This window comes from Mastigoproctus giganteus, chromosome 2 (assembly GCF_048544385.1).
Source record: "Mastigoproctus giganteus isolate SK-2022 chromosome 2, ASM4854438v1, whole genome shotgun sequence".
Taxonomy (NCBI): Eukaryota; Metazoa; Arthropoda; class Arachnida; order Uropygi; family Thelyphonidae; genus Mastigoproctus; species Mastigoproctus giganteus.
The window spans coordinates 223,220,502-223,248,111 of record NC_143576.1 but is presented as its reverse complement, the minus strand read 5'-3'; the positions used below and the strand labels follow the sequence as shown (position 1 = coordinate 223,248,111).

Below are 27,610 nucleotides of genomic sequence, written 5' to 3'. Positions count from 1 at the left end.
CAGGAAGGAATTCATTGCTTATTATTATTAGCCATATGGTGCAAGGAAGCCTGACGCTTATGCTGCACCAGCCAAAAAAAAATTATGAGTTACATTGAGAGAGAAGAGAGAGAGAGAGAGAGAGAGAGAGTCGAAGTAGAGGGGAATCACCAAGAAAGAGAAGAATGATGATATCCAGCTCAGGACCCTGGGTGTGCCAAGCCCATACTCACCAGATGTGAGCCCCTGGGGTAAATACGTTAATGCTAGAAGGAAAGGGATGACTCATCGCAATGGTCCACTTGACATGAATGCATACTTATTATCATGTACAGGTTGCTGACAAGCTGAATAAATATACTGCATGTATTCACATGAATGTTTGTAGAAACAAAGTCAGAAGTCTATCTATTACTGACTGGGAGTTAAATTAATTTATAATAACTAAAAGGAAGCTGGAAGAGAGATTGCTGCGGCTAAAATTGAACAGAGGCACTTGAAACTGATGCAATCTATCCAATTAAATGAAGAAGCAAACAAGGTGGTCAAATCCTCAGCCATAACAATGAAAGCATCCTTTGGTTCAGGAGAAGCTTGTACAGATTGGAGACATTCCAACTGAATCTTCATTTTTCAGTTGGAATGTCTCTGTTTCAAATGGCAAAACTACAGACCTGTAAGTCTGATGCAAGATCATCTTCATAAGAGTGAAGGTAAAAGGCAATCACAGATTTATTTGTTAAAGGGGTTTTTTTTTTTTTTTTTTTTTTTTAGGAGCATTAGCAACTAAGGCCATATTGCTCCGGGATATGCGGTGGTCATTCCCTGACCTTTCCACATCCTCCGTATTTGGTGGTGACGGGCTCGAACCCCGGTCTAATCAAGAAGCGTGTGCTACGCACTGCTGCTCCTTCCCACCTGGCTTGTTAAAGGGAGATCATGCCTGACCAATCTGGTTAGCTGCTATGAGGTCACCACAAACAAACTGGATGCAAAGAATAATTTTGACATAATACATATACTTTCAGGACTATTAGCCTAATTTCTCATGCTAGCAAGATTCTTCTTAAAATCATATTGAATGGAATCTCAAGAAAACTTTAAGATGAAATGCCAGAAGAGCAAGCAGGTTTCAGTAGGGAGTAGAGGAGACAGAGATCAGATCTTAAGTCTACGACTGATTATTGAAAAATGCAAAGAATTCAATGTTCCAGTCGTTTTGTGTTTTATAGATTATGCAAAAGCATTTGTGTTCGACATGAGAAACTATGGGATACGATGACTAATATGGGTTTCCCGATCCACATAATTCAGCTGATTAAGCTACTGTATCAGGAACAGGTAGGAACTGTGAGAATGAACAAGGGAAACAAGGACTTTTTCACAATAGGTAACGGTGTCAGGCAGAGCTGTATTTTGTCACCTCACCTTTTTAATCTTTATGCCGAAGATATCCTGCGTGAAGCTTTGGAAGATTTAGAGACTGGCATCAAAATTGGAGGACTGAAGATAAACAACCTTTGTTATGCAGATGATACTGTGCTAATTTGTAATTCTAAGGATCATCTTAAAGAAACTCTGAGGAGAGTATGTGAAGCAAGTAAGAAAAAACGGATTGTTTCTGAATGTGTGTAAAACTAAAATTATGATGATTGGTGATAATCCCGATTCCAATAAAGTGAAGGTTAATGGGCAAGATATCGAAGAAGTTGATGAATTTGATTACTTAGGGTCAAGAATAAATAAAAATAGTGACTGCTCAAATGATGTAAAGAGACGACAGGCAATTGCTAAAACGTTCGCTGATCTGACAAAATTATGGAGAGATCATGACCTGCCCCTAAAGACAAAACTGAGAATCATTGATTCGTTAATTTTTCCAGTTGCCACTTATGGATATGAAGGATGAAATCTGAAAAGAGTTGACAGGAAGAAAATTTAGACATTTGAAATGTGGTGTTACAGGAGAATACTGTGTATTTCTTACTTGGATCGAAGAACAAATGAGTGGGCATTGAATAAAATTGACAGGCCTAAAATTCTTCTTCATAGCATCAACAAAAGAAAACTCAAGTTTTTTGGTCATATAGTAAGAAGGGAAAACTTTCTGTTGAAGAATATAATGGAAGGGAAACCGAGGGGAAGAGGTACAGAGGTAGACCTGCAACTAGGTGGAAGGATGGGATCAGTGAACTTCTGGGCATGACACTTTGGAATGTGATCTGGTGGGTAAAACATCTAAAAATGGTAGTTTATGGCATGTTTTTTTATTTCCATTCCAAATCTGATGTGAAGGCAGTAATTGTTGATGCTATAAAAGAAATTCTTAAGCTGATTTTCACCATGGGTCCAGATAGCTGGACTTCATCTATGTATCTGCATCATAGTTTCAGAAGTGTGCTAATTTTCCAAAATTTCAGATTCCGGTTTATCCATAAATATTTCAACTAACAACAGAGACAAAGGACTGTACATACTGAGGCCAAATTTTTGAATGTAGAAAGAATCTCTGAAAGTGAAGTAAGTCTTCCCTATAGAAAAATCTACAGAAGTTCTTTTAATATCTCGCTGAGGAACTTTTACATGAAGTTCTTTAATATCTCCCTGAGGCAGGATTTAATTTTCGGGAATGATATAAAAGTAAACAAAGATACTTACACTGAAAGAGATTAATCTATCTTCACCTTGAATGTGTGTTGCCCCGTATTTTTGATTGCTCTTGGATTTTTTGACACTATTTTTGTAAACTGGCCAGTCAGCTATTTTTGTTTCTGGAGATTTTCCACTGATTATTGGTTTTCCTAGGATTATTGAGTTTGTGTGTTCCAATATTCACAAAGATATGTGGAGCCTCAGAGCTGTTGGGTTTCAACAATTTGTAAAGTACATCACCTGTTTTTGGGATGTTTTTCTACTTTTAGATAAGTTTCTGGGTCTTCTAGGTCTTGGATTTTCTTTCATAGTCTTTTCTGTTAATTACTACTGTTGCATTGCCTGTTGCATGAAGTTAAATATTACTACTGATCATTCCGAGTAACAATTAAATAGACCTGAATTTCCCATCTTCTTTCACACAATATTTAAATGGATATTCTTACCAAGAAAGATTGGGATTCTGTGAATTGCAGTCTCTGGATACTAGGCATCTGCATGGTGACTTAATTGAAACATAAGTCTAAAATTTTAAGGAAACTAAAATACTGGCATCTTTAATCTTTTGTAGAAAACACACACAAAGGGACATAAATTTAAACTGAAAAAAGGATGGTTTCAGAACAGGTGTGCAAAAATTTGCATTCAATCAGAGAGTAGCAGATTGTTAAAAGAAACTTACACTCAGCGTTGTAGAATTGAGTAGTTTGAATAAATCTAAAGCTTTGCACAAACTGTTAGAAGGAATGGGCATATGAAGTGAAGTTTATTTTTTTATTTTTTGGGAGGTGCTGTATAAGCTTTACTTCCTTAAATTATGTTGCTGATATTACTACTATTTCATTTAAAAAGCAGAAAAACTATTCTGTCATACTGTATTCCAAAATGTATTACGTTAAAAGAGAAGATGCCTACAATAATTAACAATGTTAAAGCCATTATTAGAAATTTTTGAATTAACACATTACTTACATACAACTAAGTTATAATTACATTTACATAAATTACAGATAACCTGTTTTAAGCAAAAATCTAATCATAAGCTTACTTCTTTCTATGCTCCTTTTTTACAATTTTGCAACTTTCATTAGAATGCAGATTTTGCTGAATGTTCCTTTTTCTTAATCTTGGTAATCCCTCTAATAGTAAGATAGAATTTTTCCTTGTCACATCACACCTTTTAAATAAGAAATATATTCAATAAAAATAGAGGTTTTTCTGATACAGTTGTGGAATGAAGAATAGCATGCTAACAATGAAAATGAACACTACATTTTACACAGAGAAATCTCATTGAAAAATGGATAGAAAATAAATTGAGATCTAATGATTTGTGTGGAAAGCAAAAGCATGCAAAATTAAAAAAATTAAAGATAGCTTGAATGGTAAGAAATATGCATGGGCTGTAAAACATGCTGTTCATTTTTAACTAATTTAAATTTATGATAATTTCTATTGAAGTTATTACAGTAATGCCAAGTCAATAAAAGTAGTAATAGGTAAAATAGAAAAATTCTACGATAATAGATTATACCTCTTATTAACATTTACCTCAATTCCATTTTCTGTATTCTGAAATTTAATTATCAAATTCTTATTTCAATAAGAATTTAAATGCAATTTGTTCTTGTGGAATGGAATATAGCTCTACATACACAATGTTTTGATTGTTGGTTGTCCAGATTATTTGCGGCTTTCAGTGTCAATGTAGCTCTTCTTAATTATGCTATTAAACAATTTCTTTTATTTATTCACAAATATTTCTTTAAGAGGTAAAATAAACATTTCACTCATTTTTCAAGCATATCCAGTCTTCAAACTTTTAAAAATAATACTTAGTGTCATGGGAGTAGTAATAACTATTTATCGCTGCAGTGATGGTCTACAACATATACTGTAACATTTTAGATAAAGCAGCAGCAACACCTTTTTTTTTCTATCAGGGTTGGGGGGAGAGAACTGCATAATTGTACTAAGATCTCTGAAATTTTATACTGTGCCACTTCAAATACCAAAAGGGTGAATCAAGTGAATACCAGAGTTTTTTTTTTTTTACCAGTAATTGGTACTTTTATTTTTTTAAATCCCCATCACAATTTATCTCACCTGTACATGAGATATTTTATCTTCTGCTCTTAAGTCTTTTGGGTGCTACTGGCACCATTTTTATTCACTTCACTATCATGTGTGGTATTTATGTTCTGCCAGCTTCAGTCTTCCAAAAACATGAAAATCACAAAGCAACAATAATGTATAGAAGGTGCCCAATTATATCTAGTATAGTTTCTGAATAGCTGCCATTGTGTTTTGAACAGTATGTGGTTGTACATTATTCAATAAAAAAAACGACAAAAACAACCAAGTCTCTGGTTTTTGAAGGCACGTCAAACCTTTCCAGTTCTTTCAAAAGTCTTGAAATTCTTCAGCTACAGTGATATTTCCACCTGCATGTTACAACCCTTGCTCTTGGGTTCAAAGTGCCTGCACAATGTCTCATCTTTAGTCACTCTGCAATCCAAGAAATTATTTCCTTCCTCTTCATATGTTGTTAGGTGCTGCAGACAATCCTATTCACAAATGTCTGTGTTCATTGTTGAAACATTTAGGAACAAACTTCATGAAGACCCACGAGTGATAACCAGCTTCCTGGGAAAATCAACTGTCATACATCAGTCCACTGGGAAGACAGATTCTATATGCCAAGAGTACATTTTCTTCTGACAGGATAAACTGACTACTATGTGAGCTTGTCCTGGCTTAGAGTATTCCTACAGTTATTTTTCCTTCATAATAGTAATCAGTCCATTCAGTTCTACAAATTATAGCACTTGGAAACTACCCACATGCATCTTGACCTGAATGCATGTCATTTTAGTATAATATCAACCACTCTGATAATGCAGCATAAAAACTTCACCCTTAACTTCACCAATGGCTACAAATTCAAAATGACATAAATTACAACAAATAAAAACTTACATAACGGTCAATTTACACATATTTTATTTCTTTTTTCAACAGAATTTTTATATATTACGAAGGGTTTCTGAAAAGTAAGGTAACACATTTTTTCTCTCGATGATGTTTAATAATAAAAAGTTGAAATTACACACCAAGAAGTAAGTAAACGTGCACTACTTCTCCACAAAGTCTCCAAATTTATTGATGCACATGTCTCAACAATGGATCACTTTATCAATACTGAAGAAGTCCACGCCCACACGTAGTAGCCAACATCGCACCGCCTGATGAACTTCCTCATCCGTGGTGAAATGCTTTCCTGAAAGGTGTTTTTTCAGAGGGCCGAACAAATGGAAGTCTGAAGGCGCTAAGTCTGGGATGTAGGGGGAGGATGCGACAGAATTTCCCAACGATTATGCCGCAACCACTCACGAGTGGTGTGGGCAGTGTGTGGGGTTGTGTTGTTTTGCAACAAAATCATGCCGCTTGTCAGGAGTCCTGGTCATTTGCGTCAAATGTTGGCTTTCAGTTTTTCCAACGTTGCACAGTAAAACTGTGCACTGATTGTTCCTCCCTTCAGCAAGAAATCCACCAACAGAAAGCCTCGGTGATCCCAGAATACTGTGGCCATGATGTCGATCTTCAAAGTCAACATGGCCTGCTTTAAATTCATTGTACCAAAAACACACCTACTTCTACCTTTTCACCATACATAGCAACCAGTTCACGGTGAATGTCACTTGGTGAAGACACTTTTGCTTGCAAAAAGTGAATAACTTCACGAACACCTGTTTTGCACTACACTCACATGGTAGCCACCATTTTGCAACTGGATTCTGCTGTGAGACAAAAATACCGCAACACCGCATTGGTGGTCTTTTTGAACGTTAATGGGTCTATCTGTCCACCACGTTTCATCTGATTCCCTTTCACCATTATTAAGAAAAAAAATGTGTTACTTTACTTTTCAGAAACCCCTCATACATCAGAGTTACTGGTATTATACAGAAAGTGGCATGGATAATCTACCTGGCCTGATGCATCAAATTTTTTAATTTTTTTTTTCTCATCTGATCCTTTAAATTTCCTCAATATTGTCCCTCAATTTAACTTTCCATAAATGTAGGTTTTCTCTATACATTTCGACGAATTATTCTGCAATAAATTTTTAATGTTTTTTAATAGCAATGCAGAAAACTAGAGGGAAAGAATGAACTGCACATTTGATATAGTAGTTGTTGTAATGATCCTCATTATCACTTTTTGAAAGGTGAGGAAATAGTTTCAACATTAAATACTGATCTGAATCAGGCAAACCAAAAATGAAGAGGGGCATTATGATGAATATAAACCAGTAAACCAGTGAAGCAAGTTATGTCCCACAGGTTGTTACAGAGAGACCAAATCAGAAGAACTGAATATGAACCAACTAATTTGTTTGAAGAAAATTACGAATCTTGCAGTGGAATAAAAAGACTGACACCTTTCAAGCAGAAAAACACAGGCAATTATTTTAAACCTGTATAAGTAACATGTAAATAAAAAATGCCAATTACTATAATTTTTTTTCTCTTGTTCTTCTGCCTCTCTTTTATACTATAGATAGAAAACATTTAAAATCAACTACAGTATCTGGGTGGAAAAAAAAAAAAAATCCTACCTGAAATGGTCACAGTCTCCTGTGGGGGGGGGATATCAAATTCCATTAACAGCTAAACATTTTCCAAGGAGTAATATCATCCTATTCTTTGAAATTCTTACTTGCTCACTCCGATTTGTTTCTGTGCCATTTGCTTTATGCTTATTTGTTCGAATTTTTTTTTTCTGTTCACTTTATAATAAATAAATAAATAAATAAATTTTCTGTTTATACTCCGGGACGACCAAACGGTCAGAGGAGTTCACAAGATAGACAGAATACAAGAAACAGCACCGTATTCAGTAGTCACGGGCTTGAACCCCGGTCACTCAAGGCACGTGTACTTATGCACCCGCGCGCCTGACCACTAGGCTACGGCTATGCCATTAGCTTACTCACTTTGATTTTTTTTTACCTTCATACTGTTATCTCTCTCTCATCTGTCAGAACACATGCCTCACCTCAACCAGAATCCATTCACTGTAAATTCCCACCTCACAGAACTAATATTTTCTCTTCTTCATTAATCCCATCTACTTTAATTCTTCAGAACACCCTACATGTGTATTTCTCGGAAAATTATGATTTACAGAAATTCAAGTCCAGTGTTAACAAGTATTCTGTCGTCTCAGCTTTCAAATTCAGTCCATGATACTAGAATACTATAGGTTCTAATACTGTTTAAGTTTTACTGTTTACTATAAAATAAATAAATAAATAAAAACATGCACGCAGAGAGAGAACCAACTTTCCTATAACAATGCCCAATCACACACAGCATGCAAAAAACAAGCCTATGACATGAAATACAATGGGAGATGTACAGGTAGTCCCCGACTTTACGAGTTAATTTGTTCCTAGTTAGTGTATGCTCGTAAAGCGGGAATTTATTTCCCACAGACATAATGTTAAAAACAGGGGTTACGTTCCCAATGAAATTTGACCATAGTAATATTAAATAAAGGTCAACAAAACAATAGTTTATGCTTAAACAATGATTTATTTATCCAAAGAAATGAAAACAGCCTTTAAAATCAAGCAAATTATAACAATAAAGAAATTATTTATGACATAGAAACATTAAAGAATGTTTATTTTTCATCATCATTGACTAAATGCACAATTGTTGATGGTTCCATACTCATTGTTGGCTCGGCACTTGTTGGTTTGTTGGAAGCACAAGGAGTCGTCTTCTTCTTTGGAAATGCTACAAGAGTTGTTTGTTTCTTTGATAGCCTAAATAAATTTAAGGCTGAGCTGGACAGGTATTTGGAACGAATGGAGGGGTGAAATGGGAGTGTTTTTTTTTTTTTTGGCTGATGCTGCACAAGCTTGATTTCTTGCATCATATGCTTCTACTAATTTTTTTTATTTTTTTTTTTATGAAAACCCCAAACACGAAAGGTATCAAAACCTATAGTACTTAGTACCATGCATGGGTTAAAGGAGAAGTATGGGGGGGAAGGGGGGTGCCGGATGCTAATGTTTCCAAGACAGTCTTCTCTTTTCTTTATAAATTTCACGATAGCATGCTTAAACGTTTTTTAAATCTGTAGCAACTTTTCTAGTGCGCTTGAAATTTGAACCTTGACTCGAAAATCTCAATTGCTTTTTCTGTGTTGAAAAGCTTTGTCAAGCTCCTTGAGAGTGAAGGAACAAACAGGAATTTCAGCTGTTAAATCATCTTCTTCTTCTTCTTCTTCTTCCTCAGATTCTTCACATTTTGCCATTTCAAGATCTTCATTTGTGGGCTTTCCACTGTGTGTTTGAAGCAGATCAGTGATGTCAATTGTAGAAATCTCAAGCTGCAATTGGTTAGCAGTATTAACGACTGCTTCTGTTTCATTTTGTATGATCTCTGTTGGTTCTTGAAATCCGTCAAAATTATCAATAAGCTGATGACAGAGTTTATTCCAAACACCCTTCGTGTTCTCTGTAATTTTGTCCCAGGCTTTTTTTTATTTTGATTGCATCTAAAATATGGAATTCTTTCCAAAATTCTTTAAGAGTTGGACCTCCACCTTATCTCTGCCTGAACAAATAAACACATGCACAGTAGTAATGTATTGTATAGCTACACATGCGGTGTGAAATAGCGTATTTATGAATGTTTCGCATTTATTTATTGCAATTAATGTTCATATTTTCAATTCTGTTGATACTTGATATTTGAAAAAAAAAAAAAAAACTTGTAAACCTGGGAACTCGTAAAGTGAGAACTGCCTGTATAACAGTTATAACAATTTAAGTTTATTAATTTTTTCAGTTTTATTTAATAATTAAATATTAAATAAAACTGAAAAATATTTAATTGTTTTCTGTACAGAAAAACAACTGGATCTTTATTTCACTTTGAAAATGAATTATTCCTTATATTTTGTATATTTCATAAACATTTATCTTGTGCAATGAACTGAAATCCTTTTAATTAGTTAAAAACTTTTATTGAATATACAAGGGAGTACTGATAAATTCTCAGCCCAACCCAACCCATTCCATTTTTTTTTTTTTTTTTGACAAATGGGTGTCAAATTATGAAAGGCATATCTTTTTATGCTAAACTGCCAATCTGCTTCAAAAAAAAACCCCTAATATCCAGTTTAATTTTTTTACAAATTGAAGAAAGGATGTTTGTCCAAAACATCACTTTAAACAAAACTGAAGGTAGAACAGTTATGAAATACCTGTTTCTACTGTTTCTACAGCGGAAAACACCAAAGAAGATTCATGCTGATATGTTGGCAACATTTAGAGAACAGTGCACAAACTATACTTTTTTTTTTTTTTTTTTTTTTTGACACAGGATGCAGAGGAGAGGAAGACCAGTTTCCGTGACAGCATCTGAAAATATTGATGCCATTCACACCATGATACTAAGTGATAGACAAATTTCTGCTATATGGATAGCTGAGCCTAGGGATGTCCAGAGAACATGTTGGATAATTGTGACATCTTGGACATGCAGAAGCTGTATGGCAAATGGATCCCCAAATGTCTGAATGCTGATCAAAGTGACGGCATATCCTGTCTTCAACTGCTATTTTTCACCATTTTGAAAAATGGTGACATTGATTTTTGGTGCATATTGTGACCATGGATGAAACATGGTTGCTTCATTATGATACAGCGAACTAAGAACAGTCAAGGGAGTGGAGGCACAGTGGCTCCCTCCCCATCCAAAGAAGTTGGCACCTCCGTAGCCAGGTGGGAAGGAGCAGCAGTGCGTAGCACACGCTTCTTGATTAGACCGGGGTTCGAGCCCATCACCACCAAATACGGAGGATGCGGAAAGGTCAGGGAATGACCACCACATATCCCAGAGCAATATGGCCTTAGTTGCTAATGCTCCTAAAAAAAAAAAAAAAAAAAACCAAATAACCAAACCAAAGAAGTTAGGCACTCAGAAGGCTGCTGGAAAAGTCACGGCCTCTGTCTTTTGGAATTTTGTTGATTGACTGCCCGGAAAGGGTAAAATGATAACTGCCGAGCTTTATTCATCACTTTTGGATAAACTGAAGGTGAAGTACGGGAGAAAGCTCGCCCAGGGAGTGCTGTTTTTGCAGTACAACACCAAATTGGTTAAGCTAGGCATCCAGCTTCTTCAACATCCCTAATATTCACCAGATTTTGTATCCTCAGACTATTTAAAATTTTCAAATTTGCATCAAATGAGCAAAAGAAACTTGGTGTGGGGAGGAGTAGTCTTTGGATTTCAATTTGGGAGGTTTATAAATGCTGGAAGATCATTGTAGAAAGTGTGGAGTTGAAAGGAAAATATGTTGAATAAACTACATATATAATTGGATTATCCTGTTTCTTTCTATTATAGCTGAGAACTTAACACCCCCTTATACAGGGCATTTCAAAAGTGATGGTCAGTAATTTACTACAGACTACAAATGCAAAAAAAGCTTAGTAAACATGGGTCCTTAAGTGAATCGTTTTCGAGATATTGCATATTTCTAGTTGGGATCCATCACTGACAAGGTAAACTGTACAGAGTTGGGATCCACCACTGACTTGTTTGGTTAGGTTAGGTTATGCTCATTCCCTCCCTTTCCCCTCTACTCGGCTCTGAGATGTAGCAGGCATACTAGTACTTGTCAAAGGATAGTCAACATGGAAAGAGGTTACAGCAATGAAGAGTATGCAGACATGTACTTCATGTATGGTAAAGCCATCGGCAGTGCACTCAAGGCTGCACGTTTGTACCAAGAAGCATTTCCCCAACGAAGGCAGCCCAACAGGTGCACATTTATCATGGTACATCAATGCCTTAGAGAACATGGGTACTTCGCATATGGAGTACGAGCAGGTAGGCCCAGAAGCATAACACCTGATATCGAGGAAAGGGTGTTAAAAAGAATAGAACAAAATCCAAGAATTTCGAAAGGAGGGTTGCTCTGCAAGGGCATGTACTGAGTCATAGCAGTGCATGGCAAATTTTACATCACCAATTACTGTACCCCCATCATATCCACCGTGTACACAGTCTCAGTAATACAGACTACCCTCCCAGAGTGAACTTCTGCCAGTGGCAACAACAGTGTGTCCTGAACCCCAATTTTTAAACAACATTTTGTTCACTGACGAAGCTGGGTTTATGCGATGGCATTTTTAATTTGCATAACTGTCACGTTTGGTCCAACGAAAATCCTAATACAATTCACGAGTCAAAACATCAGCAACGATTCTCACTGAATGTCTGCGCAGGACTACTAGGAGACTGTCTAATTGGACCACACTTTCTGCCAAACAGTTTGCTGAACTGTTTATTTACTTATTTGTTAGTTAGGAAGGAGCTCAAAATTATATCACTTCAACTTAATTTCTTGCGTAATTCCAGCAGCTTCCATTAAGTGGACAAAAGAGTAGAGATGAATTGTGGTGGAAGGCCTTCAGATTTGGTCTAGCAGAATTTTTATAAAACAGAAAGAGCAAAGAAGTACACAAAGTGCAAGAATGGTGCAAGGATTGTGTGAGCATTCAGGCTAATCAGGTGAACAGAATGAAGAGGTTAAAAAGAAAAAAAAACAAACAAACTCAGTGTATTTTCAAACTTCGGAATTATACACTCCAAACTCTGGAATCATTGAAGTCATTTTAGTTGAACTCATTGAAGTCATTTTGGTGTCTGAAAATGTGCAATGTTGGTAAAGTGCCACTTCATTTTGCAAGGTGTTCATGAGCCAGATTATTAGAAATTGGTGCCCATCATACAATTATAAGAAAAATTAGCACGAAAATCCATCATATAACAGACCATCTGACAATCCAAGACATGCATCAACAGCTTTTGTGATATCCATCACACAAATTTTCCAGAGTTGTCAGTTAGCCAAAGATGAAAGGTTTGGCGACAAACCTGACCATGAACTTTAAAACAACACGGTCCTATGCCAAGTATTGTCAGAAATTTTTTGCACCCATTAATAGCTACAAGTTTTCCATTTTTTCTAACATTGCTTCTTATTATTGTTACTTGGTGGCACTCATGGAAGTAACATTTTGTGTAGCACACTGCTTCCTAAATACCACTGCTTTTTTGCAAGCAGATCTCATTGAAGTTAGTGGCATAGATAAATCTTGTGCAATGACCACCAGATGTTCAACTTTTGCCTCAAATGAATCATATTTTCAGCCATTTTCTTTTCTAATACAGAATTAGCAGTTGCTGTTGCAAGCCATAATTAGGCTGTTGTTGTTATTTGGTTTTTAGGAGCATTAGCAGCTAAGGCCATATTGCTCCGGGGATATGCGATGGTCATTCCCTGACCTTTCCGCACCCTCCGTATTTGGTGGTCACGGGTTTGAACCCCAGTCTAATCAAGAAGCGTGTGCTACGCATTGCTGTTCCTGCCCACCTGGCTACGGAGGCACCCCATAATTAAGCAAAATATAATTTTCATTAAATTAAACATATAAACTTCATTAGGAATTTTATATTAATTTCATTATTAATAATAAGAAATGTATTAAAATATCTAAAGATATTTTTAGCCTTTAAATTATTCTTGAAAATATTTAAATAACTGAAAATAACATCAAAATTCCAATGAAATTTATAAGAAATTGAGAAATTCTCAATAAATACACAAAGAAAACTGATTTAACAGCAACATGACCTGGTGTCAGCTATCATGGTGTGCATGTGATAGGCAAGTGGTGATGAATTAATGAAAAGACAAACAAGGCAATTAACAACGAGGACTTCCTGTATATATAAACACTTCACATATGAAGTGTTTATCTATACTGGAACTTAAAAAAAAAAAATATATATATATATATATATATATATATATATATATAAAGGCCCAACAGCCTAGTGGTCAAGTGCAAGAGGGCACCAGTGCACACATTTGAGTGAGACACATTTCAAGCCTGCTTGACTGTTAAATGTGATTAATGATTGCATTCACTGTTGAAATAATTAAGTGTAAACTCCACTGACTTAGCAGTTGTGCCAGAGTATAAACAGGACATGCCTGGCTTGACGTTGCTGAGTAAAGTGCGAGACTAGCATAAGCATTTAAGGGGACTATAGTTCAAACTTACATGACTGCTAAATAGTTAATGATTGTATTCGTTGTTGAAATGATTAATTGTAAACTCCTCTTACCTAGTAAACTAAGCATTTTTCGGCACAACACAGATCAGTGGCCAAGCAAACAAAGGGACTGGGGGGGGGGAGTGAAGCATTTCAGGTCCACTCATCACCCTATTTGGACCATTTGAAAGTGGGATTTGGGCAGCGAATGAGTGAACCAGTTTGAATGAACTGTGGTTCAAGCTCGCATGACTGCTAAATACAGTTAACATGCTCATGTTGAAATGATTAATTATAAACTCTGACTTAGTGGTCAAGCTGGAATACAAACAGAACATACTCCAGCAAAGTTAAAACTACAAAAATTGCTGAATGTCAGTTCTACAGGAGCTCCCCACCCCCGACTCCTTACAGCCTGGATTTCTCCATCTGCCATATCTTCAGTCCTCTAAAAAGTGTTATATAAATGTCAGTTCTGGTTAAATTGTAGGTTGTCTGCAATGATTTCATCAGCAGCTGAAAGAATTCTAGGACAACATTTCAAGTACTTACTCTTTGAACAAGTTTTTACTGCACTTTCTTCAAAACTGTATTCACAATTTAAAGATTAAATAAAAACAGCCATTAGAAATTTTACTACTTACTTGTTGCTGCTTGAATCTAGATTTGTAGAAACATCCTCCATTTCAACATTATCTGTAGTGATATCCTTCTGAAAGAAAATCTTTTATGTACTGTCAGCAAATCAAACCTTAATATTCTGATGATTATAAGGAAGGACTGGACAAATTGTTAGTGGGCTAAAACAGAAGAGGTGGGCAGTTTTATTTTTATTATTATTTTTTTTTGTCGACTTTGTACAATCACATTTCCTTGCATAATTTACTAATAGAAATACCAAAATTATGTTAAAAAAGCCAATTAATGATACTCCAAGGGAAATAACGGAGTCACTGGTTAAAGAAGTAATGCAGAACCATCTGGACAGGAATACAGTTATACTCAGTGGTGAGCTATAGTGGGCTCGCGAGAGCCCATTGTTATATTTTTTGAAAATTTGAGAGCCCACTGTTGAGATGATCATTTATTTTACAAATGAAATCCTGGATGCAATTATTGAGTATCCAGAGCCGAAAGTACGGTGGGGTGAGCGCCGCCCCATTCCCAGAATTTTAATGGTGCAATAATAAAATAAAATAAAACAATTATTTTATTTTATTATTTATTGCTTAATTTTTTATTTAATTACAGTCGGACCTCTGTTTAACCAACTTCTTTATACCGATTTTTTTAAAATTCCTCTTGATGATTACATTTAAAATACAGTAGTTTCCGTTGAACGAAAATAATTTCCATGTAACGAACGGATTAGGAGAGACAACTGTGTATGCATTGTTCTCACCTCTGGCCTTTAGGTAATTAGAAAGCGCGAATTAAGGGTGAAAGGGATTACCGTTCCACAACATTAGTGGTGTCCATAAAACCTATGGAGCCACATTCCAAGAATGTTGTGCTAGTCAATATGCTTTCCATAGCCAGTCAGAGGATTAAGAAGATTCCCGAAATTGATAATAGCCTCTGGTCAGGAAGTATGATTGTGACTCCATACTATTCAAAAATTCCAAAAGGTTAGAACTCGAGATAACGTACTGGTCACGAAAAATGCGTCACGTGCTCTAATCTAATCATACTACTAGTGAGTGCTACACACAGACTAGTGGTCTGAGATTGGGAAGTGCCTCTGGCAGACGCCACGGGTGATGTCACTGTCGTGACCGATCAGATTTACTTGGCAGGTACCCCTCCCCCCAAAGGAGGGGTACCTACCAAGTAAATCTATAAAGAGCAATGTCCATTATTAACCACTCTCTGCCTTTCACACTCAACCATCTCTTTATCCATTGCAGTAACTTGCATTTAATTCCACATTGTTCCCATTCATATAGCTGACTTATGTGCAACAATTTTGAAAAGCTTTCCTAAAATCAAAGTACATAATATCAAAATTATTTTTTGCATCAAATGCCTTTGCTACTTACTGCATCTTGGTATATCAGATTGGTCAGACAAGATCTTCCCTTAATAAATCCATGCTGTGACTGCAGTATAATTGTATTCCTGTCTAGATGGCCCTGCATTCTTTAACCATTTAACCCAATGCATAGGGAAAATATATGCATGCTGTCTCTTTTAAATTAAGAACGTTAAAAAGTTCAAACATTTGGAAAATAAAGGTAAAATAAAATATCAATAACAATATATTCCACCAACTTGTTGGAATAATTAATTGCTGGAATAAAATTAAATTTAATGTTGTGGTGTTGAACAAGGGGGGGTTGTACAAACTTCCGAAAGGAATGGCGATTTCCTCTCCCTCCAACACACTGTGGTGCTGTATAAGTTTCACTTCCTTGTATCATGCTGCCAATACTTCTTAGAAACTACTGATTAGTAGTGAAACAAAATGTAATAAAATCTAATAAAACAAATGCTGGTCAGATGAAAATTTCTTAAAAATTATATAAAGAAGAATTTACCTACTAGAACCCCCATCTCATTAGACATCATAAAGCCTTGGTGAACAAAAAAAAAAAGGGGGGGGGAACTCCATTTCAATAACTCCTACCCCAAACCCTGTCACAGGACTAGGTTGAGAGGCAGGAATCACATTTTCTCAACTAGTTCCATGGCCGGGTTTGAAGATTGACAGGAATGAGGAAATTCTTCAATGTTGGGGATAATGACAACTCACCAAGTTGTAATCTGACAAAATTCTTCATAAGATGGCACCAGATGTTGCCATCTGATGAAGTTTCCAGCACACAACCACCAAACTTTAACCAGCAAGTAGGATATCCTAAGCCATTGCATTGTGCAAAACAATTGTGGTGATACAGGACGTAAAGAGGAGAGCAGCAGCTCTCTCTCTCTCATCAGCAAAGGGCAAAAAATTCAAATTATTGCTTTAACACCAAAGATTGTTGCTCATTAGCATTGGCATATGATGCAAGGAAGCAAGTGTATACAGCATCAGTCAAAAAAAAAAAACTACTTCCCATTCACCTTTCCATTTGCTCCGAACGTTTCTCCAGTTTTTCCTTGAATTTACTAAAGCTATCAACTTCCGCAATGACAGATGGAAGTTTATTCCAGCAATTAACCACTCACTGGCTAAAGCCAAATTTCTGCACATCTATTCTGCAACTGCCTTTCCTCAATTTGAATTTATGTCCCCTCAAATGCATAATCTGAGCAAGAGGAAGAATCCCACCAGCATTGAGCTTGCTGAAACCATTTATAGCCTTAAGCACCTCAATTAGATCACCTCGCATGTGCCTAGTCTCCAGACCCTTCAATTTGCAGAACTTAAGCCTTTTTTGGTAAGAACACCTCTTTGTTACCCTCACCAATCTCGTTGCCCTTCTCTGCACCCGTTTCAGCTGCTCTACATTCCACTTAAATAAGGCCTCCAAACCTGTATGCAGTACTCAAGGTGTGGCCTGACCATTGCCTTATACAAAGGAATAATCACCTCCTTATCCCTGCTAGCAAAGTTCCTGTATATCATTGACCGCTCTGAAAACTTCATATCTGATGACAATTACCCCACAAGTCTTTTTCATTCTCCACTCCCCTGAGTGAAGTACCACACAGTACGTTACTCTGGGGTTACCGCTATCCATATGCAGTGCTCTGTATTTGTCAATGTTAACTTCAGTTGCCACCTCTCAGTCCATCTGCCCAACTTTTCTATATCCTGTTGCAGCTGTATACCATCATTACTGTCATTAACAACCCTGCCAACCTTTGTATCATCTGCAAACTTGGACATTAAGTGTATTATACTTTCATCAATATCACTGATAAATACAGAAAACAACAATGGTCCCAACACCAAACCCTGGGGAACTCCACTATTAACATTAGTCCACAATGAACAGCATCCATCGATTACCACTCACTGTGTTCTTATGCTCAACCATCCTTTTATCTATAGCATCAACTTTCCCTTAATGCCATACTGCTCCAATTTGTACAGCAGCCTTCTATGTGCAACAGTATCAAAAGCTTTCCTGAAATTGAAGTACAGTAAGCGCTGGTTATAGCAATCATGTTTGCAAATTGAGTTTTGATTCTAATAAACGGCGATTCTAATAAGTGAAAATCGCACATATTATCCAGAGGCTATAAAAATAAAGATATAAAGCACAAATTTACACTTTATTGCCAAAGGTTTATTACCAATTAAATGATACATGAAAATCAGAAGAATATTATCCACAGGTTAACAAAAAAAATAAATTTACACTTACGTACATAGTTTGATTAATATACATATTAAACATAACACTGTAATATGATTATAATTTAAAATAGTCATTTATTTTAGATTGCTTTAAATTATCACTACAATGTCTACTTATAGATTTTTGAATATTGTATAACAGTCTACATTCACGTTCACTTACATCAGCTTCTTCCAACGCTCTCTTCAGGATGACTATAGCTTCACAAGTTTGCCATTTTTAAACTGGAATTTGTTTGATTTCATCTTCATTTTCCTCCTCCTCCTTGACGAAATTATCAGTAGCAGACTGGGCAATTTCGTCATCTGTTAAAGATGTAGTAATTTGTAGATCACCATCTATGTCCATTCAATCATTAAACTCCTGTTCACCCATATCTTCAGACTTTTCAATGTGATCAGTATCATGACTTAGTTGACCATCATGAATAATTAATCCACATTTTTTGAAACAGTTGCTAATGCTGGTTTTGGAAACTTCATTCCAGGCACTCATTGTCATATGAAGTGCATCTAGTACAGTTATCTGCTTTACGATATTGGAGGTGCTCCCAAACCTTCATCTATAGACTGGATGATATTGAGCATGCTGAATTCTGATGGGATTCTTCCACTTGCTGAGATTACGAACCAAAGGGGGCCTAAATTCAAGTCAAGGAGGGGCAGTTGTAGAGTGGATGTGCAGATGTTTGCCTGTAGCCAGTGGGTGGTTAGTTGCTGGAACAAATTTCCATCTGTCATTGTGGAAATTGATGGCTTGAACAAATTCAGGGAGGAACTGTACAACATTTGGAGGGAATGGTTATGTGAATTTTTTTTTTTTTTTTTTTGGCTGATGCTACATAAGTTCATACTCTTGCTTTCTTGCATCACATGCCTCTATTACTATTATTATTATTATGATCCTTCGCCTCATATCTGATCTATAAAAGGTCTTAAAGGTTTTTATTATTCTCTGACTGAGAGGTTGAATCAGTGATATGGTATTTGAAGGTAGAAAATCTAATTCAATGTTTTTGAAAGTCAACTTTGGATGAGCTGGACAGCTGACCAAAACCAATGCAATTTTTTTTGTTTTTCTTATCCAATTGTAAATTCCATTTATGAAGATAATCTTCAAATAGAGAAGCTGTCATCCAAGCATTTGCATTATTGGCATATTCAACAGGCAGCTGCTTTACTCCTTTAATCTAGGCGATTTACTCTTCCTATAACTAACCAGCTTTATCTTGATTGTTCCCATCATGTTGCATATTAAAAGAACTGTAATCTTGTCCTTCTTTCCTACAAATGTAGAAGAATTTTTAAAAATCATGCAATGGTCTGGGGTAGCCCTGTAGTACAACCCTGTTTCATCTGTATTAAAAACGTCTTCAGGATTATAAGTGCTTAACACAGTTTACAAGGGTTTTTCAACCAGGTGTCAGCTGCAGAACCATCAGAATCCTGTTTTTCTCTGCGAAGTTTTTTTTAAACAATATCACGCCTCACCTTCCATCTTATCAACCAGCTGTCTGTCACCTTGAATTCTGGGTATAGTTTTTCAGCAAAAATCAATAGCTTTTTGAAGAATGCCACAATTGATTGGTGCACAAACAAAGCTTCATCTACTGTTTGGCACTTCTCTTCACATTTCCTTTTTCTGGTTTCACTAATCACATTTGAGTTTAATGTGTGACGTGATTTTAATAATTTTGATAAAGATGACTGGGGCACTCGAATTTTACTGCCACTTCCCTTTGATTTCAATTAAGGGGAAAACACATTTCACCATAATAACGTGAAACCACAGAATACCAGCTATTGGTATTATCGCAAATGCAATAAGATCGAGTTTACTACCTGTTTATTGCACTAACAGAAAAGCCCAATAAACCAGAAACTGCAAACTGTTTTTACTGCTTTATAGTTGTGACCTCTATAAATAGGTGGCAGATGACTCTTATCAACTGGTGCAATACCACCACTTTGTTTATTGGAGGCTTGAAGTGGTGAAACCCATGTTTAGTCTCTAGAGCAAAGTTTCTGGCATCCCCCCAACACTTCTCCTTCAATCCATGCATGGTACTAGGTACTATAGGTTTTGATACCTTTTGTGTTTGGGATTTTCATAAAAAAAAATAAATAATAAATAAAAAAATAAATAAATGTGACCTCCAGAAAAATATAACAGAGGTGTTCAAAACTGATTCTTATAACTGAAGATGTGATTCTAATAAACAATGAAAGTGTAGTGCATTTTAGCATTTTGAATCGGTTCTTTGAAATTTGATTCCATAAAGCAGCTGATTCTAATAATCAGTGTTCACTATAACTGGTGCTTAATGAATGATATCGAAATTATCATTTCGATATCATTCATTTCGGGCACAAAAGGTGATATAGTTGTACACGTTGGCACTAATGATATTAAGAGTAGGAGACCGGCGGAATTACTTAGCAAGTACAGGTCACTGTTGAAAAAAAGCCGTGAATTAGGGTTGAACTTGAAAGTGTCCGCAATTCTGCCCAGACACGATAGGAGGGAGTATATGATGAGAGCCTTGTCGATCAATTCGGCCCTGGAGGGATTGTGCAAGGCTCAAGGGGTAGAATTTTTTTCAGCCTGGACTGTACTTGTTAACAGGAGAGATTGCTTCTACAGGGATGGGATACACTTAAATAGAAAGGGTGCAAGAATTTTTGCTGATGCTGTCGAGGCAGTGTTAGGTGGGTCAGAAAACTGCTAGTTGGGGGGGATACAAGGACTAATAGATTAACAGTAGCCACTGGCAGAGGTGGAAGTGATTCTTGCACTGCTTCTATTCAAATGAGCAGAAGTCTGAAAAACAAGATGCAGGATATTTCAGAGACTGCTGGTAGTCATTGCGCTACAAGTAAACACATGGGTTGTGTTAGGGTAGCTAAGAATAGAAACAGGTGCATGTATACCTGCGTGTACACCAATGCTAGGAGTTTGGTAAATAAATTTGATGAATTTGAGGTATTGCTCAAAACATCAAAGGCAGATATTGTTGGGATATCAGAGACGTGGTGTCACGCAGATGTAGGTAATGCGGAACTGGAATTTGGGGAATACAATGTATATAGAAAGGATTGATTGATTGATTTGGGTTTTATTGGCGCACTAGCAACTAAGGCTATAATGCGCCGTATATAGAAAGGATAGACAGGACAGGAGGAGAGGAGGGGTTATGCTATTAATTAAGAAACACATAAAGTCAAAGGAAGTGAAGCCAGTTGACATCGATGGACAGGGCAGTGTCGAGTCAGTTTGGTGTGACATAAGCATAGGGAAATCAAAATTGAGAGTAGGAGTGTGCTATAGGCCTAATGACTCTGATGAGTATAATAATATATTGTACAGGGAAATAGAGTGGGCCAGTAAATCAGAGAGTCTTATAATGGGGGATTTTAATTTCCCAGATATTGACTGGAATTTGTGGGTTGGTCACTCGCACACTAGCAAGGCTTTTGTGGATTTATTGGATGATTGTTTTCTACATCAGCATGTTCGTGAGGCAACAAGAGGGAGCAATACTCTTGATCTGATTATCAGTAGTGATTCTTCATGCATTACGAACCTGCAGATAAATGAACCACTAGGTGGCAGTGATCACAGTGTGTTGAAGTGGGATTTACTCAAGGAGGTAACTACCATCAGAGGTAAAGGGAAGGGTTTTTGTTTTCGTAAAGGCGACGATGATGGTCTGAGACAGTATTTAAATTCTATACAGTGGGACCAACTGATGATGTTACCAACAGCAAACTCAAAATGGGAAGCATTCAAGGAACTAATCTTGGTGGCTACCAGGCTTTACATACCAACTAAGAAATATTGTTCAAGGTTTAGGCCTAAATGGTTGTCAGATGGACTAATGAGACATGTGGTAGAGAAGAAAAATGCATGGGATACATACAAATTAATGGGTGACATGGAAGCCTATGATAGATATAAGTTGGTCTGTAACCAAGTCACAAAGGAGATTAGGCAGGCAAAGGCAGACTACGAAAAATCCTTGGCAAAGGATGCAAAGAAAAACAGAAAGGAGTTCTTTATATACTTGAACTCGAGAAGGAAAGGGATGAATCAGATTGGTCCACTGGATATTGATGGTTCAACAGTTGAGGATCCTGCTCAGGTGGCTAACAATCTAAACGAGTATTTTGCATCTACATTCACGCATGAGGAGTTATTCAGGAAGGAGAATGATGTAGGTAAAGTAAACATTGGCAGTGAGCTGGATGATTTTGTAATAACTGAGAGGGAAGTGGAGGAGAGATTGTTGAGGATAAACATAAAAAAGGCACCTGGGGTGGATGGGATCTATCCAGTTATATTAAAGGAGGCAGCAAAGGAAATATGCAAACCCCTAGCCATAATTATGAGAGCTTCTTTGGACTCAGGGGAGGTACCCATAGACTGGAGATGTGCAAATGTAACCCCAATTCACAAAGGAGGATCAAAGGCTGACACAAGTAATTATAGACCTGTTAGTTTAACTTCTGTTCCAGGTAAATTAATGGAGGCACTGGTTAAAGAAGCACTGCAGGATCATCTAGACAAGAATTCAGTTATAGCTCAGACGCAGCATGGTTTTGTTAAGGGCAGGTCTTGCCTGACCAATTTGATTGGATACTATGATGTAGTCACAAAAGAACTGGATGCAGGGAATAACTTTGATATTATATATTTGGATCTTAGAAAGGCTTTTGATACTGTTGCACATGGAAGACTGCTGCACAAATTGGAGCAGTGTGGCATTGGAGGCAAATTGCTGCTATGGATAAGGGGATGGTTGAGTGGCAGAAGACAGAGAGTGGTAATCAATGGACACTGCTCAACGTGGACTAATGTTATTAGTGGAGTTCCTCAAGGTTCAGTGTTGGGTCCATTGTTGTTTTCGGTGTTTATGAATGATATTGATGATGGGATATCAAGTTTAATGTCTAAGTTTGCAGATGATACAAAGGTTGGCAGGGTCGTTAAGGACACTACTGACGCTATGCTGCTGCAACAGGATCTGGAAAGGTTGAACAGATGGGCTGAGAGGTGGCAAATGAAGTTTAACATTGACAAATGTAAAGTACTACATATGGGTAACAGTAACCCCAGAGCAATGTATCAACTCTGCGGTACTACACTGACAGTGGTGGAGAATGAAAAGGACCTGGGGGTAATTGTGCAGGCAGATATGAAGTTCTCTGAGCAGTGCAGACGAGCTGCAAGAGTAGCTCATGGTGTCTTGTCAATGATATACAGGAATTTTTCTAGCAGGGATAAGGAGGTGATTATTCCCTTGTATAAGGCAATGGTTAGGCCACATCTTGAGTACTGTATACAGGTCTGGAGGCCTCATTTCAAGAAGGATGTAGAGCTGCTGGAACGGGTACAGAGAAGGGCAACAAGATTAGTAAATGGAACAAAGGGTTGCTCTTACGAAGAAAGGCTTACGTTTTGCAAATTACAGAGTCTGGAGACTAGGCACCGGCGAGGTGATCTGATAGAGGTGTATAAGGCTTTGAATGGTTTGAGCATGCTCAATGCCAATGGGATTCTTCATCTTTCTCAGAATAATCACCTCAGAGGGCATAAATTCAAATTGAGGAAGGACGGATGTCGGATAGATGTGCGGAAATTTGCCTTTGGCCAGCGGGTGGTTGGTTGGTGGAACCGACTTCCATCACTTGTTGTTGAAGTTGATAGCCTAAACAAATTTAAAGCTCAACTGGACAGGTATTTCGAACGAACGGAGGGGTGAAATGGGAGTGGTCTGTGTTTTTTTATTTTTATTTATTTATTTTTTTTGGCTGATGCTGAATAAGCTTGCTTTCTTGCATCATATGCCTCTACTAATGCTAATGCTAATGCTAAAAATTATTTTTTGCATACAGCTCCTTTGTGACCACATTGCATTACACAATCAAACTGGTCAGTCAAGATTTCCCCCTTAACAAACCCGTGTTGTATCTGAACTCTGCAGTCTTGTCTAGATAATCCTGCATTGCTTCTTCAACCAGTGACTCCATTACTTTCCCTGAAATACTGAGGATGTGGAAAGGTCAGGGAATGACCACCGCATATCCCGGAGCAATATGGCCTTAGTTGCTAATGCTCCTAAAAACCAAATAACAAACAAACAACTTTCCCTGAACACAAGTTAAATGACAGGCAATTACTCATGTCACCCTTTCATCCCCCTTTGTGAATTGGGGATACATTTGCATTTCTCCAGTCCTTGGGAATTCCCCTGAATCCAGGGATGCTCTCATAATTATAGCTACGGGTTTGTTTACTTCCTGTGCTGCCTCCCTTTAATATGACTAGATCTAGATAGAAAAGCACCTGTCTAGAAATATAACTAGACAGGTGCTTTTCTTATGTTTAACTTCAACAATTTATTCTCCACTTTCCTCTCAGTTATTACATAATCATTTAGCTCCCTATTACAGTTAGAGAAACTACTAGCCTCCACTTCTCTACAGAATTCCTCATGTGTGAATGTAGATGCAAAATACTCATTCAGTTTGTCAGCTACCTGAGCAGGATCATCAGCAGTCAAACCATTGATATCAAATGGACCAATCTGATTTACCCCCTTCCTTCTCGAGTTTACATAAGTAAAGAAGTCTTTGCTGTTTTTCTTTGCATCCTTTGCCAAAGATTTCTCATAATCTGCCTTCACCTGTCTAACCTCCTTTGTTACTTGATTACAGACTAGTTTATATCTACCACAGGTTTCTGTGTCGCCTGATAATTTATTTGCATCACATGCATTTTTCTTCTCTGTTACGAGTCTCACCAGTTCATCTGACATCCATTTAGGTCTAAATCTTGAACAGTATTTTAGTTGGCACGAAAAGCCTAGCAGAGTAGCTTCCAAGACTACTTCCTTGAATGCTTCCCATTTAGAATTTGCTGTTGGTAACATCATCAGTTTGTCCCCCTGTATAGAATTTAAAAACTGTCTAAGGCCACTGTAACCACCTTTACTAAGGCAAAAACTCTTCTCTTTACCCGTGTCAGTAATTACATCTTTGAGTAAATCCCACATCAGCACACTATGATCACTGCCACCTAGTTGTTCTTTTATCTGCAGTTTCTTAATGCATGAATAATCACTGCTGATAATCAGATCAAGAGTATTACTCCCTCTGGTTGCCTCTCACACATGCTGTTATAGAAAACAGTCATCCAGTAAATCTACAAAAGTCTTGATAGTGTGCAAGTGACCAAACCACAAGTTCCAGTCAATATCTGGAAAGTTAAAATCCCCTATTATAAGACACTGATTTACTGGTCCATTCTAATTTCCTGTACAGTTGTTCGTTGTACTCATCAGAGTCATTAGGCCTATATATAGTCAATGCTGATGGGATTCTTCCTCTTGCTCAGAATAATTGTCTGAGAGGACATAAATTCAAATTGAGGAAAGACAGTTGTAGGATAGGTGCGCGGAAGTTTGCCTTTAGCCTTCGGGTGGTTTATTGCTGGAACAAACTTGTAGAAGTCGATAGCTTAAACAGATTCAAGGCAGAACTAGACAAACATTTGGAGCAAGTGGACGGGTGAAATGAGAGGGTGTGTGTGTGTGTTTTTTTTTTTTTTTTTTTGGCTGATGCTATATAAGCTTGCTTTCTTGCATCATGTGCCCTTGCTAATGCTAAATACTCCTACTCTCATTTTTGCTTTCCCAGTACTTATGTCAGATCAAACTGACGCAACAGTGCATTGCATTAGATTTTATATATTTCCTAACCAACAGATAACCTCTCCTCCCTTCTTATCCTGTCTGTCCTTTCTGTACACACAGTTTTTTCTGTGGAAGTATATGTTCATGGATCAATATGAATGTGTAAGTTGAAAAACTCCATGTAAGCCACAGGAAAAAACCCCATTCCCCTACTTGAGATTGGCTAATTACAGCCTCCTCTCCAAACAAGTGATAGATAGTGATATATCAGTGATACGACAAAGAGTAGTGTGCACATTATTTAAACACACATTATTTTACAGGAAGGCAAGCATCATAGCAGTATAGGATAATTAGCTTAGTTTATTTCTCATATATATGGCCTTATTTATATTTAACGTTTTCTGGTATTTATCAATGTAAGCCCCCTGGAGTGTATCCCTTATGGCAGTGTTTCTCAACCTTTATTCAGATATGGATCACTTGTATTTGATACAGTAACCATAGTCCACTTTTATAATTTCAGGTAATGGACCATAAAAAATCTCAACTATACCTGCAAATATATTACTAATTATTTTTTTAAACACAATCATAAGTACTCATACTTACCATATATAGTATACGTTAGGTTGTTATAGGTATACTTGTTATCTCCCATCTTTGTTAATGGGATTGTTGTTTGCCACAAAAAAGCTGTTTTAGCTTCAATTTCATAATTTACAATGGACTGCAGGTTGGAAAATACTGTCTTATGGGCCCTGACTAGGATAAAACCAAATGCTGTTCTGCGGTAGCATATGCAACGAGATTGGGAGATTGGGCATGCATACTGTTACAAAAAGTGCATGGCTGATTCTTAGCAGTTCCACTGACATATTAGCTGCAATAAAACAGTTACAATAAAGTCAAACTCTTCTGGCCTCAGCCACCAAAATATAATTCATTTATTCTTATTTTACAACAGAACTTATGAGATTAGTTAACCAAACTGATCCCAATTTATTTGCATCATAACCATATTTTAAAAAAGATCTCTTTACCAGTTTATAAATTAAATTGGAGTTATTTTGAATCTTTTTCTTGTTTCATGTTTGCATAGTTGTTCAATTTATAAACCTCATTTTTGCCAGTTCATAAGTTTTCATTAATAATAAGCTTGTGTGTAACACTGCAACCAGTAAACCACACTGTAAATATTGTATTTTTTATAGTTTTTTTGTAATCTCTTTTTAAAGTGATGCACATATTTATGTATTATCTTTTAATTTCTTAAATTTTTATCACCTTTTTGGTGTTATTTTCTCTACATGGCAATATAAATTGAAATAAATAACTAAACAAGCCTATTTGCTGAAACTCTAATTCCCCACATGGGGTTGACCCTTACACTCAAATATGTAAATTAGCAATAAACACAACCTACCACCATTTAACATTATTAAGGTGAAGTCCATACTCAGAGGAAAATTACATCTGTTTAATTCATATGGCACTCAGCCATATATTGCAAACACGTCAGATATCATTTACGCCTAAACATATCACATCATCACTTACACGGCCCATTAAAATTATAACACAGTACGCGAAAATACGCTCTGGTTACATCCACTAACCTCCGCCTTGCTTACTGAACTAATCACCTTATGCGCCCTCTGCTCGGTCTAATGTAGATTTTACTGTAGTGTACATAAACTATCGTTTGTCAACTAGAAATTAAGTTTCAACAACCTATGTGTATTGTGTCTGTAAATGGCGTGTGTTCTCTGGTCGCTTTTGCTGGACGAAAAACCCGAGTTTTCCAGGGACAAAAACCTTGCTATCTA

General features: G+C 36.8%; 1 protein-coding gene across 1 annotated transcript in view; it reads right to left on the bottom strand.

Annotated features, from left to right (window-relative positions):
• The window catches only part of LOC150090165 (uncharacterized), a 40,724-nt gene extending 13,324 nt beyond the window's left edge, over nucleotides 1-27,400 (bottom strand). Inside the window, exons 1-3 of the mRNA XM_090390184.1 lie at nucleotides 27,208-27,400; nucleotides 14,426-14,493; nucleotides 3,680-3,808 (exon numbers count right to left, since the gene is read on the bottom strand). Of these exons, the coding sequence (XP_090246310.1) occupies nucleotides 3,680-3,808; nucleotides 14,426-14,493; nucleotides 27,208-27,213 (203 nt within the window). The 5' untranslated portion in view covers nucleotides 27,214-27,400. The remainder of the gene's footprint in view (nucleotides 1-3,679; nucleotides 3,809-14,425; nucleotides 14,494-27,207) is intronic.
• Nucleotides 27,401-27,610: the final 210 nt, after the last annotated feature.